At 41.9% G+C, this 22,458-nt stretch overlaps 1 protein-coding gene across 1 annotated transcript in view; it reads left to right on the plus strand.

Moving 5' to 3' along the window:
• Window positions 1–4,081: 4,081 nt before the first annotated feature.
• Window positions 4,082–22,458, plus strand: part of PEPD (peptidase D) — a gene marked incomplete at its 5' end in the record, with an annotated part of 132,918 nt that continues 114,541 nt past the window's right edge. Inside the window, 4 exon segments of the mRNA XM_084269906.1 lie at window positions 4,082–4,099; window positions 4,103–4,125; window positions 9,853–10,036; window positions 11,146–11,273. Of these exon segments, the coding sequence (XP_084126032.1) occupies window positions 4,082–4,099; window positions 4,103–4,125; window positions 9,853–10,036; window positions 11,146–11,273 (353 nt within the window).

The following is a 22,458-nucleotide window of genomic DNA, read 5'->3' on the forward strand; positions in this document are numbered from 1 at the left end:
ATGCTTTTGTTCAATCTGTTACTTTGAAGGGACCTTGTAATCTTAATTCCAAGTTAAAGGCTTGTGACCATTGTATCAAACAAAGGCAGCACACGTTTCTTTCAGTGCTGAAACACTAGGGATCTTTGCATAGTAATTCAATAAAATCCCCAGTATTAAAACATTTTAAAACAGGAAACTGTATCATTACTTTGGACTAACAGCTGATGTGCAAAGTACTTTCATATACCTACAAACACCACCCGCTGTTCTTTGCCTAGCCAGTGCTCTCCCATCCAAGTGAAGGTCACAGAGCATCTCAGCCAGCAATGTTCTAGCTTCCAAAAATTTTGGGGAATAATCAGCAGAAAAACAGATGAAGCTGAACTTAGAAAAATTTCTGTGCTGATAAATGAGCATCTGACATTGTTTCTGGTTTTGTGATGGTACATGTGATCTGGAAGCTTTTTAGCTCTTTAGAAAAGCAGCTGAAACTTGCAGTAAAATCATATATCCAGGTAAGGATTTTCTAAGTAGGGCCTATAGTGACCTTAGTCACTCAGCATTAGACCCTGTTCCCCACTTCATGTCATGATGCTGGCAGCTCCAGATTTCTGACTATGGTACCACGGTCTCAGTGTGGCTCAGTGATCCCTCATGGCAGCTCCAGACGATCTGGCCTCTCACCAACTGCATTTCCCTAAGCAAGAGAGAAGCTCAAGTACTGTGCAGCAGTCAGAGAGAATTTAGCTCTTCTTCTGACACCCAACCTGGGCTGGAGGGCAGATGGGAGGGGTGATGCTTTGCTAGCACATGCTGTCAACACAGCTGCAGTGTCCTTCCTTTTCCCCCAGTTTGTATTAGGACTGCACCTGCCCCTACTAACTTTGAATTTTCATTTGCTGTACTGAAAAACCAGGGGAAAATATCTTTACCTGTATTCACAAGTTACTTAACTTTCATATAATAAAAGGAAGGTTTATTAACCTAACGTTATTTCCTTTCAGCTAGGATAACAGGAGCTGTAAATCCACTCACCGATGGCACTGAACTCCTGGGCAGCAGTATAAACACTCAGAACAGAGGGATGAACAGCAATGGAGAAGAACAGGTACCAATTCACCAATGCTGGCTTCTTGTCTAGGTGTAAAGTGACCAATTGTTACAGTAACTTTTCTGCTAATATTTCCAAAGTTTTCTCTGCCAGGTAAATGATGTTTGTGTGAGAAAATCTGAATTGTTTTAAATCTACAATAAGAATCAAACAAGCTTCTTATAGAATTAGTTAAGGAGTACATAGCCTGAGGAGATACAGAAGGTCCTACGAGGAGCAGGAGTATGAATTGCTTAGGAGCTGGGTGGAGATACACAGCTGAGTCTCAGAGGTGAGGGAAGGACCCTCAGGGACTGTCTGCAGCCAGATGGAATTCAGAGTGACACTGGCTGGATTCAGAGCAAGGCTGCAGTTACTGCCCCCTTCCCTGGTGCAAGGACACAACAGGCCAGGGGATGCTTGTGGTAACTGCTTTTTTTGCATTGCTTTGTCTCATTCTGCCAAGCTGGAATTTTTCCTGTTTAAGTAGAACATTGTTCTACTTGATGTTTGAATAATGGCTGAAGATTGAGAGCCCTTATTGTGCTTCTGATGTGCTCACAAGGCAGATTTACACCAGGGTTTTGACAAAATCTGGGTAGTGCAGAATGCCATCACATGTTGCAGTGATGTGTCTCGTACTCCCAGACTGCTACTGGAGATTTTGAAGATGCCAAAAGTGCAAACTCAGGCCTCCAACATGAGAGAGAACATTCTTGACCACAACTGCCAGATATGTGACAGTAATGGCCAGTCAGACCTTGTCCTAGAGGGAAGTGCTACCCCCCTGTACTGTCCCAGTTGCAGAGTCAAACACAGCACAGAAAGAATCACGATTATCTATGTGTGCAATAAAGCTGGTCTTGCTCCCAGTCTGCCTGCCAGTATCCTTCCTGTGGCTGACCTTTCAACTGGCTGCCAGTATAGCCACTGTGCAAATGAGTTTAATTTGTTCATAGTGCAGAAGTGTCATTCTTTCAAATCCTGAGACAGGAGAACAGGGTATTTTAGGCAGAAAATAATGTAAACCAGGTTTGGTTTGTTTTTTCCTAAGGAATGAAGTCTTATTTTTCTGCTAAGATGATGCAATCCATGTAACACTTTTAAATCTCAGTGGTTGTTTTCTGAAGGAGGGTAAAAGGACCAAGGGAAAGAGATGAGGAAATTAAAATAAACAGGACAAAGAAACCCCATTTTAGAGGGCAGATACTACAATGCAGGACACCTTTTCTCTAAGTGTATAGGTAGGCAAGAGGAGCTGAGAAGGATGAATGCCTGAAGCCACTAATGGCAATATTTGGAAAAGTGCCTTGAAAGCTTTAGTCTTTTCCCTCTGCTCCTGAAAGGCAAAGTGAGCTTCCCTGCCTCCTGCCACTAATTCTGCTTGAGTCTAAGCAGAGGGGACTGAAAGCAGTAAACTATTCTGTTCCAGTTTACATTAAAAACTTTCTCAAGTCTCCATAAACTGAAGGGAAATTCCTTGAAATTCAACAGCTTAATAATGATAATGTCTAAAATGGGGCTTTATCCATTAATCTGGTGCTAAAAATAAGCATGTTGTCAAATGGGCAGTCTGTGAAAGAAGTTTCTGATTCTTTTGTTATGTATTTTGTAGTAAAGGTCTGGGAGCCTTGGGCATAAAAGCATAAAAAGCTGGAGGATGGCTACTTGACTTTTCTATTTTATTTTTTTTTTTTAATTTACACACTCCTCTCCAGACTTTCTGAAATCAATCTTTCCCTGAGATTGCCCTGCAGCTTTCACACAACACTTCAGAGCCAGCTGTGCATAAGTAGCTGCTGTTTTCTTCCAACTTCCAGTGGACAATTTGGCCAACCACAAAAAGGTTTCAATCATGCACATTTCTAAATCACAATGCACTGATTTGCTGTAACAAGCATTAACTTCAAGCTCCATGTATTTTATGACCCTCCTCCTGCCTGCTCTTCTCACTGCACTCTTTTCCCAAGCGCTCGGGTAGAAGGAGACCCTCCAGGTACATCCTTCACAGTATCACAGTACTTTCTTTTCAGATCAGTGCCAGAACAACAGAGAAGTGATATTGCTCGGCAGCAGCAGAGCAAGAACTCCTGCTTTCCTTCCAGGGAGGGCAGGCAGTGGTACCTGTGACAAGCTGCCGGCTCAGAGCAGTACTTATCACGGTTTTATTGAGGCACAGAGCAGCTGAACAATGTATTCAGGTCACACAGCAGAGCTCCTCTCTCTCATTCTTTATCCGGTATTTCATCCTTCTGGGTATTTTCTGTTGCTGCTGTATGGCAGTTACAGGCCATGTGAACCTGGGCCTGTGAATTGCTGGTTTGTTCAGGTAACTTATAATTTTGAGGAAGAACAAGTCAACTCGAGGTCTGAAGAAATCCGTATGGAATAGGAGCAAAATTCAGCAGCGTGAGGCGAGTCCGAGGAGTGGTGTTGGCTGCAGTGGCCCATGCCTGAAGGCTGCTGGTAAACTGCTGTTCAGCTTTGAAATGCAGGTGGAAAGCGTGTCCCACGGGGGTTACAGCAGCACCGCACACTGAAAGTTGCTTTCCAGCAACCCCTTCTTTGGAAAGGGCTGCTCTGCTGCAGGACGGCAGTTCCTGTCAAAGGCTGTATTTCCACTGTGAGCTCCGAGGAATCGAACTGTTTCTTCTAAAAGAGGCCAGTACGCGGGTTCGCGGCCCCGGCATCCCCTGCCCAGGTGGGGCGCAGCGGCAGCGCGCTCCCAGTGAAGGCCAGCCGGCGGCCGAGCAGCCCCAGCCCCAGCCGGGCCTTTTTTCCCCGCCCCAGACCTGTCTGACAGGCTGGGGAGAGGGGCAGTCTGCGGTGCGCTGGCGCCTCGGGCCCGCAGGCTGCGCGGGGAGCGCGCAGACCCGCCGTAGGCCGCGAGCCCGGCTCTCCTCAGGCGGCAGCCAGCTCCTCCCGCCCCGCCCGCCATCGGCTCCCCGCGCTGAGGCGGTGCGGCCGCGCCCCTCCGCAGCGGCCCGGCCCGCCCGGCCCCGCCGTCACATGACAGGCGAAGTCCGGTGAGGCAACATGGCTGCAGCGCAGGGGTAAGCACCGCTCCTCGGCCGCGGCACCGCCGCCGCTCCCCGGGGACCCGTCGGCCTGCGGCGAGGCCGCGTGTCTTCCCCGTTCCCTGCCGCGGTCCCTCTTCCTCCTGCGCGGCCCGTGTAGCGGGGGCGGCCCGGTTCTGCACGGCGGCGGGGTCCGCCTCGGTGGGTCGGGGGTGGCGGAGGGCGGCGGTTGCCCCGGGGCGGCAGGCTGTTGCCTGAGGCCTGCAGAGGAGGCCAGGCTCCTGCTCTGAGCAGGGGCTCCCCGCGTTGAGAGCGGGATTTGAGCGGGGCGGCGGGAGCTGCGGAGGGTCCCGCAGGCACCCGGCGGCCTCCGCGGACCCTGTTGGGTCGGCTTGGCAGTGCCTCCGGCCCTGAAGCGTTAGGTTTGGCAAATCACGGTTCAAGGTGGCAGCGGGTTACTTGGCACAAGGTCTCTTATGCGCTTTATAGCCGAATTCAGCTGCTTCTTCCAGAGCTCGGAGAGGATGCCCTTAAATGTGTCAGAATGAGGGGGGAACTCTTCACAGTCACCAGAAAGAGGTCATGCCAGGACCTGGCTCTGACTCTTTCGCCTTTGGGTGGAGATCACTCCCCTGTGAGGTCTCCACCTGCCCCTGGTTTCCCCCAGCAGTGGCTGGGTGTTCCTGTGCATGGACAAGCCTTGCTGAGAGCGAGGTGGGGCTGGGCTGGGTGGGTAGGTAGGGCATCCCACAGGGCTGGGACTTTGGGTTGTTGACTTAGTTGCAAGCACTGAGTTCCCCATGGTGAAAAAAAACAGTTTACACCTTAAACAGCAGCAACAGCAGCTCTTTCCCTTGTATTACTTACTTGCCTTGTGCTGCTGTTGGTATAGGCCCCTTTGCATATTTCATGTGGAAACAGATTGAAACTTGGCTATGCTTCAAGCTGATGTTAATGACTGGCTCAAACAAATAAATAAGGTGCAATCAACAAATGGATGATAACCTAGTGAAAAGTAGATTCAATGGCTTCTCAGCTTCATTGAAATCTGGATCCTGTCTGCATACCCTCAGTAGAACAGGGAGTCCACAAACTTTCTTCTTCTTAAAAACAGGCCAGAAGTAAAATAGGATTCTTGGTTAAGTATGTGTTCTGGTGGCTGCATCAAAACAAACAAACCCAAAGTGTTCTGTGGATTGTGCAGTAACAAAACAAAACTTCTGAAAGAAGTTTTGAAGAGTCAGCAGTTCCAGGCAACAGAGAAATATTCTTAAAGAAACAGATGTAGTTTAATGTTTCTAGCTACATTTTCACTTCCAGTGTAATAAAAGTATTGTGAAGGCTTAGGAATAAGTGATTGTAAAAAATTGTGTGTGACAGCCAGCAGCAAACCTGTCAGCTGCTATGGATGGCCTTTACCAGCCTGAGTAGTGGCTGAATGCTGATACCAGACTAGTGAAAACGGGGAAGCTGAGCTTCACTTGTCCTGTCTTGGTCTTGCAAGTGGCCATTTTGGCCCTGACAAATGCTTATTTGCAGAAGCTTACACAGCTTCAAAGAGGTGTGTACCACAAAGCAGTACTTGCATTAAATATACTTAATTATCAAATATATGATTACATTAGAGTTGAGTTTGTGGCTGGAGACGCCAGAGTTCTTGCATTAAGAGATGAAACAGACTTTGAAGGACCAGCCAATGCATCATGCTAACTACATTCTGGTACTTGTATGTCTTGTGTGGTGCAAATTGGGTGGGTGATTAGAGATCACAGGCCCACATCCAAAGATGGTAATTCTCCTTCTAGAAAGATACTTCTAGTATCGTTAGGTGACAAATAACGAGAGTTTCATGTTGATGTCCCTACACATATATTTGCAGGGTTGATACATGTGAGGCAATCGTGTAGTTGTACCCACTTCACTTACTGCAGGTGGCTTAGTGATGAATTCTTATATATAAAACTGGTAAAAAAAGGGCTGATAATAATCATGGCATAGCCAAGACTGCATAGGCACAGGAATTTGTAATGGTTGGGCTGGAAGGATGGGGGAGAGAGGAAAAGAGAAAAAGCCAAGGCCAGTGGTAACCTACTTACTACCCTGTATTTCTTAGCAACAGAGCAATGGTGACACAACCAGTCCTCTACGTGAAGACTTTCATTGTGATCTTGAGTACTGTGAGTGTTCTCTTCCCAAATCATTACTTGCAGTAGGAACCCAGGTGTACAGCCCTGCTCTTTTTTTTAAGACTTAAATTCCTGTGTCAGTGCCAGTCCCTGAAAGGAGCTCTCTGCCTGCGTTGTGGAAAGCTGGTGCTGGGATCATGCATCCAGAACCACCCAGCCTCTGCAGGCAAAGCAGCAGCTGTGGGTGTCTTGCTGTGTTCTTCATCCATCTGTGGAGGTGCTGTCGGTTTGGGATCTGACTGCTTGCAGGAGAGAATGGAGACTGTTGAGGAAGAAAACTTGGCTCTAAGTTCAGTCCTCTCTGAAACCTAGCTGTTTTTCTCTGCAGAATTTAAATTGTGAAAGTAAGTCTGTTGCCTGGCAGGCTTGTACAGTCCAAGGCATGAATTCACATGAGTGTTCAGCAGAGAACTTGAGGTACCAGGCAGTATTTGCAAGAACACTTGGCCCAGCCCTCCCATGTCCTGCAGCTCTTGCTGTGGTGTCCAGTGTGCCCAGCTGCTCTGACTGTTAGAGCAGCCTTCAAGTAGAGATCAAGGCCATGCCTGTGAAAGAAATTTACAAGTCTCAAGCAACTGTACAAAGCCAAATGAATATTGTGTCATCAAATTCAAGCAGGGAAAGTAGGATATATGAGGAAGAATACAGTTTTGCCTTGGGCTTAGATAAAATAAGCGAAAGCACCATCATTTTGCATCAGAATACATTGCAGCTCCAGTGTTAAAATCCCAGTAAAAGATACTTTTAAAGTGGCTTGGTGAGAGTACCAGTAGGAATTGCTGCTTGACACCATTATTTCTCCTTGAATCTCATTTTGGTTGTCAAAAGTTCTAAGTGCAATAAAAGCATTAATGGTAAATTTAGTGTAGATGAAAAAGTGCGTTTGTAGCAGCTTCATATGAGCTTCAGAGTGTAGGAAGAGGCCTGGAGAAAGAGGGATGTCAGGGTACTTTTTTTTTTCCCTAAAATTACAGAAAAATTTTACCCCTTGTGAAGAGGGTAAAATTGTAACAAAGGTGACTTTTTTCCTTCCTTTGAAGGAAAACATAAGACAGGTTGTGTTACAACCTCTGCTTTTTTGCCTTTTTTTTTTATCAGCAGATACAAAGATCTGAGAGCAACCTATGGCATAAGGGTATCTGATGATGTGCTCTCTTCTCTTTCATACTTGCAATAAGGTGAGCGTATGATTTCTAGACCCCTGCATGGAGTTTCTCCACGGGGTGATCTTGCTTGGATAATAATGTTTTCAACCTTTTGTGCATTGCTGAGTGACTGAGCCACAGCTTTACACCTGAAAAGCCTTACCCATATTTAGTTTAAGGCTCAGTATCTCATTTAAGCTTTCAAGTAGCTTTTGCTGGGATTGTATGATCTTGCTTCATTCTCCCTACAGGCGTAGGTACCCCAGAATGAAAGCCTATGCTGTGCTTCTGCGCTATGCTGACGTGCCACAATAGGTAGTCTGCAGTCTTTGTAATGATCCCCTGCCAGGGTGCTGGTTTATCAGGTGTGTGTAGGAAGTAATAAAACTAAACACATTTGGGGTTTATGCACCATCAGCTGAACTAGGCAGGTAGTTTGAGAATTGGATTAGCAAGAGCAGTCTTTCACCTAAAATTACTTATGCTGTTATATCTAGTAGTTATAAACAAGTGAAATAAAATATTTTATTAGCCCTTTAATGCTGTGCCTGCAGTAAGAAATTATAGGGTTTACATTTCTGATGCTGATAAAGTCTTTCAGGAGGTTATTTTGTGCAGCTATAAATCAAAGGTTACCTTTCAGATTGCATATGAAAACTATATAATAATTAAGATGTGGAACTCTGCTTCTCTAAGGTTAAGTCCCATGGTGGTTCATTTCTTGTCATTTTGATATAGTAACAATTTAACTGCACTTTTCTGTCATATCCTCTGGAAGTATATCTGATAGAAAAATGACCAGCCAGACAGTCAGTCTTCAATAAGCTCTGAGAAACTAGGGTGGAAGGACAATCTAGACTTCAATGATAGGATTTTATTGATAAAACAGTATTCATCTGTAATATTTGGGCTCAAAAGTACAGCTTTACTGTATTAAGCATAATAAAAAAGGGGTGGGGGAGGGAGAGAATGCTCTCAGATTGTTCTTACCTCATTTAAAAAAAAAAAATCCCACAAGAAGCTACAGTGCTTCTACTGGTAAAGCTCCAAAAGTGCAGGTATGGACCTATAACAGGTGTGAATGAATCAGCAGTATATTCTTGTAACACTTTAAACACCTTATATTACTTGATAAACATTTTATTTTAAGGCTGCTTTTCTACTTCTAAACTATATTCTCCCAGTTGCAGCTGTGTTGAGTACAATCTTGGAGAAACTTTCTGGGCAGTCTTAGCATGTTTGTGCTGCCTTGCTGAAGCCAGTTGTGTTCATGCAAGAGTAAATATACATACATAGAAAGAAATTTCCTGATACTGTGTATGGGAGATGCTGTTGTCCTGTGTCTACTATCTGTCATCTTTTCTCCAGTCCCTCTTTCAGCTACTGTACATTTCCCAGGACTTGCTGAGGTTGCCAGACTTAGTGTAACCTTCCTCTCCTGTTTCCCATAACTCAGAACTAATTTTCCTCTCTCCTGTTTTGCCTTTACTCAGCCAATCTAGGCTCTTGTCACTTTCTGAGTTTACCTTTTCTGTTGCTTTACCTAAGGGAATGTTGTGTCTTTGCCCACCTGAGGGCCAAGATCAGCTGCCTGCTATTTAAAGGAAAAGAGGAAGGGGAGAAGCGTGTGTGGGGGGTGAGGGAAAGGAAGGGAAAAGGAAGGGGCAAATAACAACCCAAAATCAAGAAACCAAAAGCTGGTGGGATGGTATAAGGATAGTTTACTAAGATAGCAGAAAGATACAATATAACAATGCTGACAGGACTTCAGAGCAAAAAATATATGAAACTGTTGCTACACAAGGCAGTTTCTCACCGAACCCACAGCTCAGGCCGTGCCACCCAGAGCCATCCCAGAACCCGACCGTCCCCCAAGAACCTCGCGTCCAGGAGCCGCCCTCAGCCTTCCTCCCATCAACCCCCCTTTATACTGAGCATGACATAATTGGCATGGAATACTCTCTTTGGCCAGTTTGGGTCACCTGTCCTGGCTTCGTCCCCTCCTTTCTCATGAATAGAGAAATATGAAGAACTGAAAAAGTCCTTGACTGTCTGACAGCAACTAAAAACATCAGGGTGTTATCAGCACTACTCCCATTTTAACACCCAAACACAGCATTCCATCTGCTGCTGCAAAAGAAGTTAACTCCATCCTGACTGAAACCAGGACAGGGAATGTAACAAGTGACATCCTGTGGGCCATTGTTGCATCCAGCCCTGTCTCCTGTTGCCATCTTTTTCCCTCCGTACTCATATGAGCACTGTTTTGTTGCTGCTCGATAGCAATGCTTTTATACAGCATCTCTTCCTCTTGAGTGATTTGTTTGTAGATTGTCTTGTTTGTAGAGTTGAACTAAACTTCCTCCCCTGTTCTAGACTAAAGTAACAAACTCTCTGTGTGACCACTGTCTTTGTCTTCCATTAATTTCTAGACCCTCCTTTTGGCTGGGGAATGAGACCTTGAAAGTGCCTGTAGCACTTTTTGCCTTGAATAGAAGACGGCTGTGTGATCGCCTGAGACAGCATAAGGATGTCCAGAAGAATTCAGTTGTTCTGCTGCAGGGTGGAGAAGAAACCCAGAGATACTGTACGGATACTGGTATTGTGTTTCGCCAGGTAAGAGCTGAGTCAAAACATCAGATCAGATTAAGAAATTGTCTCTTCAGCTGCATGCAGTTTTAAATGGTTTTTAGTTATGTTGTCTTTCTGATTGTATCACCTCTTCAGCTTCAACTTACTCTCTCTTTCAGTGCTTTATCTGGTTGCAGGCTCGTTATCTGGTTTAAAGGGCCTAAGCATGTTTGAGGCCCTACTGCCTATCAGTGCTGACTGTAATATTAAAGACAGCGGTGGAATATTTCTGTTTCCTTCAGTCATGCCTGTGACCCAAAAAATAACCTTCTTTCTGTAGTGTAATATGTGACAGTGGACCTAAACTGAATTAATTAATTAATAGAAAAGCATATTTCAAGCTTTTAGTAATACTCTATTCCAGAAAGCAGGATGTGTCTTAGAATTTACAACATGTGTCTTCTCAAGTAGACACTTTCTTATGTACCCCCGCGTTCTGTCACAGATAGAACTTAATACCTTGTTAATGTCATGTGGAACACAGTCTTAGGGAAAGTTGATATAACTCTAACAATGCATGCTTCTGCAAAGCTGTGTGCTTTGCATGGCTGCTACAGTACTTTGTTTTGTGAATTTAATTGAGCTGTTGTATGTTAGACAGAAACAAAACAAATTCTAATCTAGATGGCACATATCTTAATGTAGTTATTGATCTGGCTTTAGAGGAGATGTACCTTTCAGGGTATCGGAGCATATGTTTGTCCTTACCAAGATTCATCTCTGTATTGTTAGGTGTTTTGGGTTTTGCTTGCTTATTCTTAAAACAGTTCTTGCCTAAAGGCTCTTCCTAGTGCAGCTTCATCTTTTCTGGGGGAGGTTGAGTCTTCGCTTCAGCACTCTGCCATCACAGCCCAATGAATCGGCACTCTGCTTTTGCCTTGTCTCACGGCATCCTTGTTTCTTTGTGATACTGCACTCTCTGATTCTAGATTGGAAGAACCTGTTTTATTGTGTGGTGTGTACTTACTGTGCTGAGTGGACCTGTTTCTTATGGTAGCTTATTAATCTCTGATCCTTTCCAGTTGCCAACAGAGGGATTTGTGATGTTGTAACCTAAAACTAATCAGTCTGAAATACGTTTTGTCTTAACCTAGGAATCTTACTTTCACTGGACTTTTGGAGTAACTGAAGCAGGCTGCTTTGGAGCAGTAGATGTTGATACTGGAAGATCCATGCTTTTTGTTCCAAAACTCCCTGAAAGCTATGCAGTTTGGATGGGAAAGTAAGACATCTCTTTTAACCGTGCTTGTTGTATTTCAGTATTTAATGTAACTGTCTGCAGCGCTGGAATGCTGTGCCATTTTAATCAGATTCCACCAAATCACTTGGAGCTCAGTGTAGTGTGTGGTGATACATACATACAACAATACAAAATGTGATCAGTTGGCATTGATACGTGATATCGAGTGATCCATTGCCATTTGGCAGAGAGTGCCTTTGGCATTGGAACCCATGGATCTTATGGAATCCATGAAAGGAAGCTGCTCTGTAAAGAAAAGAAGCCTTGTGTTAAGACCGAACAGTTTAAATAGTAAACTTTTCCAAGTTGCTTTGCTAGTTTGCAGCCACCTTAGCTAATGAAGCTGTTGAATGGCAGAAGGTAATTTAATCTCTTTGATACTGTTTTTTATACGAATTGACAGACTGGGGAATGTGATTTTAATTGTATTCTGTGAGTATGCCATAAACATATCTTTCTATCCACATTGGTAGTAAATATTGCTCAGTGCCATAGTAATAGAGGAATTGAGTTATTTATGTGTTCATTTCTCAGTCTTAAATGTATTTATACCCTCTAACAAACTGTAAATTTTTTTGTTGTCTACATTGTCTCAGAACATTGGATTAGTTCTAATTTAGCATTTTGAGCTCAGGTTGCTTCACTTCTAATTGAAGCTATCACTTATATTTTAATGCTAATTTTGGGAAAAGGAAAACAATCACAACCAATCCCATATGCTGAACTGTGCCAGACCATATGGTAGGGCATGGCTGCTTGTCTTCTCAAAGAGTTTATATGAATATCACTGTCTTAGACCTGTCTGGGAACTGAAATTGTTTGTGATAGCATAAAAATGTGAATACTGCTATGTGAAATATTTTAGCTGAGCGCTGCACCTGTCTGCGAGGGCAGGTCCTGTTTACCCTCATGTGTACTCTCTAAAGACTGTTCCCTTGTGGTGCTTGTTCCCACTTACAGACAAAGCTTTTTCCTCCCCTTAAGTTCTCTGCTGCTAGTTCAGATCAGCAGTTTCATACCCAGGCTGATTGTGCCTCATCAGAAAAGGCTTAACAATATTATTGAAATTCCACTGTCTTATTTTGCATTTTTCAAACAAAATATTGTGGTGTTTATAAATGGTGACCTTTTTGATTTGTTTGTGCAGCACTCATTATTGGTTCATTTACAGAATTACAAGTCTGGTTAAAAGCAGTTTATTGTCATTGTGTCTTTTTGCAGAGAATAACAAATTGTCTTTATCACAGCGCCCTTGTTTTCTAATTTCTCCTCCTCACCATTCCTGAATCCCTCTGTCTGAGTCTTTGTTTTCTCTTCTGTCAGCCGTGGTCATGTACTTTTTCTGCTTGTCAAAAGGAGGATGGATGAATAACTCATTTGTGAGTCAGTAGCGGTTCTGCTTCATAAGTTGGTTGGCAGGGGGTACTGCACACAGCTAGGGATTGTGTTCCTTCCTAGAAGACTCAATTTTAAGTCAAAATTAGTACTGAAAGAAAAACATAAATAAGTTTACCTTCCATCCGCTGCTGCTTCCTACTGTAGTTGGCCTTGGAAGTGCTTGTTGCATGTGCATTTATTTAGCATCAGTGAAGCACAAATGAATTCAATGCCTTGTATGATATTGTGAGGTTGATATTTTACAGAGGTCTACAGCTGGTCTTCTAGTTCATAGCACAGGGTGCAATTGCTTTGCCTGGTTTGTTTTCTATTTAAGACAGATGTGGGAATGTCTTATGTGAGTTAAGACAGAAGTGCATAGATTCTCTTAAAAATAATGCATAAGGATCTTTACTACTACTGTACTACTGTATTACTACATGCATTGTTTGATGTACTGTTCTGCGTTCATTAATGAAGGACATTAGGTAGTGTGGCAGACTTAACCTTTTTGCCTTAAGCTTTGCAAAAGAGGGGTTTCTTGGCGTCTTTCAAACTGCAGTCGCAGTTTGGCCAAAGCCACTGAAGTGTCTGAGAGCATTTGCTTGGAAAGCAGCAGACTGTTAGTTTACAAATGAGACCATAAACACTGTAATTATTTTAGGCTCACCAACTGCACTTGTTTTTACGGACAGTTCTGCATGCTGAGGTGGTGCCTGGGGACTCTGAACAGGGTGATGTTCCACTTCCCTGGCCTGTGGTCTGCCAAGGACCCAGCACTACACAGTACCAGTGTTAAGGGTGACTACCACTTCTTTACAAGCGTTACAAATCTTGTAGGATGTCTTGCTGAATGTGTACACTCTCAAGAATTGTAAATAGCTGTAAGGCTTCTTTTTAGGAGCCCTTAAGCCAGAAGGTTACTCTGCAGTTTTAAAGGGGAGAAATAATGTGACTTAACTCACAGTTCAGACTGTGGCCATTCTCCAAAATAACCACAACTTCTTAAGGTGTCAATGGCAGAAGTGTTACAAGGGTATGCATAGGGCTGATGGTCCTACTTTCATGCTGGGAAGGGACTACAACAACTCTGAAGTGTATTTTAAAATTATGAGTCTGAGCATTTATCCAAATGTTGGACTAGCCCACTTCTTAGTTGCTGGCTGGGAAAATCTCTTTGAGAAAGAGAACCGCTTTTCCTCTCTCTTGATCTGTACCTCTGCCCCCTGCCCCTCCTGTGGTTTCTAAGGCAGAAACAAAGACTGACAGGATGGCACAGTGGGTAGGCTTTTGTGGTCCAAGTATTTTTCTGTTCTTACTTTCAGAGAAAGAGTTTAAGAAATGAATCTGGTAATGTAAAATTGTAAAGGCTTCAGGAGTGGTATAAATGCCTTTTTTCTCCACGTGGCCTTACCTAGTCAAGTTTGTGGGGCAAAGCTGCTCGCAGTCCTTTCTGTTCCTAGGAAGCACTAGGTTGGTATGACTGCATGTCTTGCACAGAGACTTCAGTTTCACTAATTAATGCTGCACCTGCCATTTACCTCCTTAATTATAAATGACAGAACTAGTCAGTGTGCTGATTAAAGATATTTTATAAAGTAAAACATACTGTACAGCAGCTGCTTTATGTGGAGCGGATGCCAAAATAACTTAATTGCCTTGCCATGTAAAGAGTGTTTTTAATGGAAAACAAAAATATTTAACGCTTTCATGCTCTAACTTTAGAAATACATATTAAATGGGACAGAGCAATATTTATGTGCAATTTCCTGTGTTTGCTTTGAAGCCCTGATGGCTCATTGGTAAGTATAACAACATTAATCTAGCATTGCATCCACTGCAAGTAACATTCTTCCATGAAGTTTATTGGACGCTATTGCAAAGCTGAACTTTGGTGTGGCACTTTGTAAAATGTTTCATTGTGCTTTATTACAGCTCCAAATGTTAATAATTTCTCAGTAACCTAATGAGGAAGCTTCTTAAATACTGTCATCATTTTCTAAGTAGGTTATAAGTAAAATCAACCTTTGGTTTTAGTGATTAAAGTTGACCGAGCAAATCTGAGAACTTTTACTGCTTTTGGAAAAAAGTGCAGAAGTATGTGGTTTTGTTGTGGGTTTTCTGTGTTTGGTTTTGCTTGTTTGCTTCTTTCCCACAAATGGGTTTGTGGAAAGAAAAAAAAAAGGAGTCTTTATATTTGGAGTAATTGAGTATTAAATTGTGTACAGTGTAGTATGTTTATCTGACTAATCGTGGTGGCTGAGACAGGTACATTGACTAGTTGTAGGGTTGGCTAGAAGAAGGCAGGGTCTGTAGTAAGCACATTCTTTGCAAGCTGAAATTGGAGACAGCTCCAGTAGTGGGATGCATGTTGCATCCTGTAGGAGACAAACTGTAAATCACCTTAATGCCTCTTTTTGATGCAGATTGTGCGGGAATTAAGAACATTTTGTAGATGAGTTTTATTGATGATGTACACAGACATTGTCTTCTCTGGAGCTGTGTATTCAGCGTGCTTTAGAAGGCTCTTTGGTTTTATCTTCTGAACTGATCTGCCATGGCATCCACTGGTATTTTGTTTCTTACTTTTTTTTTTCTTTAAAATAAAATGTGTTTAATGTTTTCTTTCTCCATGTCTATCAGTTTGATATCTTCCCACCATTTGTCCCTTCTCCCTACCCACTGAATCTTTATTTTGCTGTTTAAAAAAATGCACAGTTTTTAATCACTTTAGGTCATCTTATTACTATTTTGTACCAACTGGCAATTGCAATTTATCTGCAAAGTTTGTTACCACCTGCAAATGCCATCTGTGGATCTCATGAACATACTCAGTCCTGCTTCTGTCTCTGAATAGCATCAGAACTAATTTTGGTCTTTGCAGTATCCTACTAATCAAGATTTGCAGTCCATTACTGTTTATCACTTTTAACTTCTGAGAACATCAGTCTAAACTGATACAGCATTTTTGAGTGTGGCACTTGGAGGGTTTCCCAGCCCTTGAAAAGCTCATCCTTTCATCTGTTTGTTTATTTTTATTCTCTGCTTTAGTCCTTCCTTTCACTTTTTCTTGTGACTAATTGTTGGGTTTCAGGTCACATCGTAGTGCTTCTGTCCAAGCCAATTTGAGTTGATTTTGGACAGTAAGAGTCTTGAGAGAGATTTTTATCAAATATTTTACTATTATTCAGATAGTACATCTGTTGCTTTGCCCTTCATCCGATCCTTTCAAAACCGTACAATAAAGCTGGTTGCTTTTGATTGACGAGACTTATTTGTGCAATTCCCCCTGCTGCTTATTTTCCATGATTCCAGTTTTCTCTATAGTAGAGTGATTTCCATTTCCTGTCACCCATTTATTTATTATGGTATTTCTCTGTGGATAAAAATTACTTTTAGAGAATAATTAGTGTCTGAATTGCTCTTGCCACTTTACTGATGATTGTTTTGCTCTAAACAGTGCTGCTCGAATGCTCTGGCTTCTTAAATGATCAGTTCAGTCATTGTCCCAGTATCCTAATTGTCCATGAACCTTGCTGGTACAGGATGAACCTATATTGTTTCTATCACTTTTACTTCACTAACTAGTTTTATAGATCTTTGTTTTCTAGCTGCTTAGGGTTCCTTGTATTTCTTACTGGTAACGTTTGGAATAATAATAGCAATTTATAGTATTTATAATATTTATAGTTCTAGTAATTTATATCAGTCCATTGATTTGCAGTTTCCATCAGCACACACATTTAACTGGGTGCACAGTTTGGCAATGTAGTGTGTGTCCATGTGCTGCTTTTTTTTTTTCCCCTTTTTGATTCAAGTGCATTGAGAGGTAGAACCAACAGTAAGTAAATGTGCTTAATGATGCTGCACCAGAGTTTTTAATATCCTGATGTGCCTTCAAACCACAGCATGGGAAAGGACCTTGTGCCTAGATGTGTCTTGTGCCTGTGGTATGAGGGGAGGATGTTGATAGCCCTCACTTGGCATTTCTCATTTTATACTTTATTTAATGTACAAGCAGGAGTATTGAGTTCAGTGATACAAACTCCTGATAACGTTTTGCAATATCAGAGAATGGAGGTTTTCTTTTGATCAGGCATGCCATGTGCCTTTCCTCCAAGGACTCAGCTGCTGCTGGTAGGAAGGTAAGCTGCAGCAAAAGAAATGCCCATGGGGATTTTCCAGCAGTGCTCTGACATGACTCTGCACCTCCACGCTGCTTTCTCCTGTGCAGCTGCCCGGTTTGAGCACAGAGCACTCTGTTTCTTGTCGGTCTGGATCTGAGAAGGCACTTTAGTGAAAAACCCTCAAGTGAAATACTTGCAGTGGTGCCTCTATTCATGCCCTTCTGAAATTCCATGTTCTCAACCCTTGATGTTAACTGTTTTCTTCCTGAGACCTGTCTGTACACTCAGGAGGGACTCTCTGCAAGGCTGTTTTTTTCTTTGAGAAACATGCAAAGAAGAAAAAACAAACCTATCTGTTTTATTAAAACAGGATAGGGAAAACTACCATCAGTATTGATGCTTCTTAAGAGCTAAATGTGAGTGAAAACCAGGCAGATTGTGTGTTGCTTGCTGTGCACCCCTTTGTCTGTGTACCTGCTGGAACTGGGGATGTCAGAGTGCTTGGCCTGGACACTGCTCCTAGGGAATGCTGGTACAGGGGCAGAGTGGTGTAGTGGATCGGGCACTGTTTGCATAGGTATGTTCTGCCTTTCCTTTGCACCCCATGAGTTGGTGTGGCAAGTTCCTTCCATTTCTTTGGTTTAGTTTTATTTCCAGTTGTATGATGAGAACACTGTCATCCCCTTCTTAAAACTGTTCAGGTCATCTCATTGCTGCTGTAAACATCAGTACTGCTGCCATTCATGCTATTACTGATTAATATGGGAGCTGTGGGACATCCTGCACACATTCCAGATGTGCTGTAGTGCTTTTATTTGTGAGACTTTAAATACTGTTCTCTTCCCCCCGCCCCCCCATACATGCCTTTTTCCAGAGTAAAAGCAGAAAGTCTGCTCTTGACAGATTCAATATGTAACTTTCTCAGTTGAGCATGAATTGAGACCAGTGTATTACATAGTGACCTAAAAATTATACTTACACCCTTAACCATTGTAATTCTTGTGCTCTTTTGTGGGGAAGAGAGCTTTCTAATGAGTGCTTGTCAGCAGTCCTGTGCTACAAGAAATCTTTCAGGGATTTCAGTGTATAAACATTTCCTCTGTTGCAGTTTTTTTCTGCAGAAGTATATAGCCCTTCTCTCCAAGGAAGAGTTTTATTTGCAGAGAGAAACAAAGCAAAGGTTACCAATTGTAAGTTTTATGTGGTTTTGGGTTTTTTTGGTATCTCTTAAATGTCTAATTGAGGCACTGACTCTTGAGGTAGAATTTATAGAAAGCCTAAAGAACTTTTCATCTTTTGGGAATGTCTGTGGTGGGAATAGCTGAGCAGGAGCAGTGAGACACTATATTTGAAGTAGATGAAATAGGTAGTTCAGTGCTTGGCTTTTATTAGGAAGAATCATCAGAGTGTCCTCAGTGCTTTATTTCCTATTTTGTTAAGGCCAATGATCTATATGTTGCTCATAGTTATTCTGCTTCTGTTTAATCTGTGTGTAGCACTGGGAAGTCCAGTATCATACACCCAGCATCATGCACATGGACTCTACCATTCTGTCACGCTGCTAGCTGTGGCTTCAGTTACAGCCCTGCTTACCATTACAGCCGAATCAGCTTCAGTCTTCAACTTCAGTTCAATTTCTGTTACACTCTTGTTATTTTCTCAAAAAACATCTAACTCTGGGCCACACAAAAGGAGTAAAGAGTTTGAGTTTGCATGTATGCAGGTACTTCTTTTATCCTTTCAAAGGATAAAACAGAAATCTGGAGATAATGTGGAAAGAGAGTAACATTAAGGTAGTCAAAACATTGCTGGAGGCTGCCTCTGATACCAGTGAGCCCATTAGTGCTGTTTTGTTTTAAATCTAGCCTTTTAATCTTGTTTGAGATGGTGAAATTAATTTTGGATATATAGGTGATTGCATTTTTTTTTTGGACAAAGTCAGGAACATCTGCTGGTATCTTGTAAAGCCTCCTGTGTTGTTCTTTCTAGCAGTTCTCGACACCCTCTTGTTTGGTTAATGCTTTGCCATCTGTTAACTTGATGATATTGTAATGAGGAGGGAGTTTATTGGTGAATCTCTGACAGCGTTAAAACATTGCTTTTATATCCCTTTTCCTCCTTCAGCTTTGCTGATGTATTTCTATTCATCTAAATTTTGCCCAGGTTCTTACTCTTTGTGTGCAGTCTCACTGAAATCTTTGCTCCGCAGTCTTGAAGCTCACTCTAGCAAGGCCTGAGCAGTGAGTGGCAGCGTGTAGAACTTCAGTTGCTGAAGGTTATGCTTTTTCAGTTTACAACTTGTGCCTCTATTTCCTCTACGTAAGTGAGAAAAACTGTGATGTGACTCGGGCAGTGCCTTGCCGGCAGTAAATGTGTGTGTGCCGAGGTGCCACGTACCGGCACTGTGTGCAGGCTGATGTAGGCATTTACTTTGCTTAGTAGAGACTCTGTGCTCAAGACAAAGTGAATTTGCCATGGAGAGGTGTTTTATATCTGTTGCTCTGAATGCTCTGAGCGGAGGAAGCGGTACTGTTGTATCCCTGGAAAGCAGAAAGCTTTACTATGAAGTTTGCTAGTTTAAGCTTTTCTGCCTCGCTGCATCGAGAATTCCTATTCTGATTTTGTGATATGAGCTTGGACAGTTTTTCGCACATTTTAGGCAATAATTCTTACAGGATCTTTTAAGAGAGCACCATACCCTGAATATTACAGTGTAGAACCCCTTCTGTTTTAGACTCTGTCATAAATAGTATCTTTGATATTTGCCTATTCTATTATTGTCCCAACTCTGTTAATTCTTATTTTTAATTGCTGCTTATAAGAACATCAATTTCTGATTAACTGCCAGGGTTGTGGCTCTGACAGACAATTAGTAGTGGACAAGACTTGTGGACCTGTATTTTAATTGCAGGAGATAGTCTTTATTCTTGAGGTCTTGCTTTGTGTCACTATTTGCTGTCTTCTTCCCTGACATACTAAGAGATCCTTTTGCAGGAGAAGGGTTACCTCACACTGGCGCTTACGTTAGGATCCACCTATTACTTTGCGCGTAGCAGCGCAGTAAGGCACACTTCTTTCCAAGTACCTTCAAAACACCAGGCCAGACGTTAAGACTTGAGAAATTCTGTAAAACCATTAAAATCTTAATATTAAAGGTTTGTTCTAAATGGTGTAAGTGTAAAGCAACAGAAATTTCACACTCTGGGTTTTTTTGTCATGTGTAAGTGAACGTCAAGCCTGTAATACCTATAAGCATGCTAATGGTTCTCATGGGTCTGCCTGTTCTGACAAGCTGATTGCGAGAGAACTTGGGTAATGGGGAGCTCTGAACAATCCCAGGTGGGTGACAGGACAAGCTTAAGGCAAAGACTGCAACATGAAAGAGGCAGAAAAACTGGCAATTACAATTCAGACAGCTTCTGCTAGTGGATGGAAATGTGCAGCTGCCAGTTCTGCATTGTTATTGAGCTTAATATTCAATAGAGTATTTTCATTCCATATTTGAGAGAAACACAAAATATGTGAAGCATTGCAAAGTGATGGCAATGAACTAGTTTCTATTCCAGCAGTAAATCTAGAGGAAGTTAAGTAGCTCTTGAAGGTCATGTTTCTATCCAAATATTTTAAAAGAGCTTTCTGAGGGCTTGTCCAGGCTGCTGTAAGAATTTGAGTATGGGAGAGAGAGAACGCTGTTAGCAAAATCTAACAGCAGGACGTGTAACAATATCAGATGTCTGAAAATCAAAGCATTGAGAAATCAAACTAAAAATATAAGTGCTTATTCTGATCTTTCCTGGCTTTTATAATCTGTGAATCGCTTTCAGATATGTTAGGGAATGAAGTATGTAAAAGTAACGCTGAAATGAAGACAGCCCACTGGAGGGACCTTGCAATTCAGTGGGATTTTGCTTAGGCTGAGTGTTAGCTGACATGCAGTAAAGATAAGTAACCTTGAATTGGGAACTCCAGCTGAAGTGCTGAAGAAAAGCTAAAACGGACTACTTGGGAAAAGCTGAATTTCGTTTTAGAACTGATTCACTGTAAAAACTGAAAATCTGTCCTAGAAGTATTAAAAAATGCAAATACAAAACAACCAGTAAAAAAAAGTTGTTATATCTACTAAAGATTGTCTGGAAGAACGTTTAGATGCAAATGAAAACATATACATATGAATGTATATCGGCAATTAGGTTGCAAATATATTAGCAGTTGGCTTAGATGTGTTTCTTTCAGGAATAGCTATCAGCTGTTACAAATTCTGTTCACAGTTTCTCTTTGGCATTTGTGATTTAGATCCATCTCATTTGTACCTCTCCTCTGAATGCAGTTCTGAAAACTAGAACACTCTTTTATCGTGTTGGTATTATGAGGCTCTTGCTCTAGAGTCCTTTAGAATACCAAGAAATGTTGTGTAATGGAATTCTTACTGTAATGTCAAATTTGTACAAATCTCTTAAGAGCTGCTGTTACAAATTCTTGTGCAATGTAATGAACAACAGCTTTAGAATGGGTTTAGACAGTGTGACCGAGTTTCTATTGGGTTTAAAGTCGAAACACAACATGGTTGATAAAATATTACAAAAAAAAAAAGATCTTTGAATTTTGTCCAACTACATAACAGCTTCAGAATTTATTTTTGGTGTATTTATATATAGGCTGTCAGAGCTGTTCACCTGTTCATCATCATACTGATGCCAAATTTTTGCCCAGCCACTCAGGCATGCATCCTTGGGCACAATGCAGTTCCAGGAGTTTGGAGTTGCTTATTTCCATTCTAAGATAAAATAATCGCTCCTCCTATTCTGGAAGCTAACTATTAATGTTTCTAATGAACATTGGTATTTGCTTGTATAAAAATACAGGGAAAGGATGTTGAGCCTTTTTAGGGCTGAAGTGCATGTTTCTCTGAGGAATTTTTCTATTTTATATTGCCAGTGAATCTAAAACATTTTGCACATTCTAACCACCCCCTCCAAACCAACCAACCAGTCCTGTACAGATTAGGCCATTGCTTCTGTTCACATCTGTTTACAAAAGTTTGGGGATGTTTGATAGGTAAGGAGACACATGCTTTAATAATATCTGAGATCAACTCTTCCACTTGGGTAGTCCTTTTAATTAATTTATGACTTCCTGTGGGGTTTTTTTGTGTGTAGTCTCTGCAGTGATTAATCAGAATTTTGAAACTGGCAGCCCATAGCAGTATTACAGAAGACAAAGCCAAACCTAAAAATTGTACCCAATTAACTCACTCTACCTGCCTGAGAGTAATTTGCAGAGAGAAGTACTCCTCATCTCTGAAGTATCAAATGCACTCAAAATTCCCAGAGATGGGTGTAACTTCTGATTTTTATGATGCCAGTGAGCATTCTATGGATGGTGCTGTTCCCCGTGACAGTGGTGGGCAGTGCTAGACTTTAGCCTGTTTTGCATTTAAATTGGATAAAAATGAATACTCAGCCCTGTATTTTCTAAGGTACTTTTTCACAGTAACTATGATGTTGGTGCAAAATAATCTTTCTTAGATTCCTTGGTGAACTGGGAATAAATTTGAAGAGTCTAGAGAGAGTATGGAAAGGTCTCAGTGAAGATCATCTTTACTTCTCTTTCTCCCTGAGCTTTTGTTTTGTCTTCTATGCTGCTTTTCTATATGTGACAACAAA

Source organism: Gallinula chloropus (assembly GCF_964237585.1).
Source record: "Gallinula chloropus genome assembly, chromosome: 13".
Taxonomy (NCBI): domain Eukaryota; kingdom Metazoa; phylum Chordata; class Aves; order Gruiformes; family Rallidae; genus Gallinula; species Gallinula chloropus.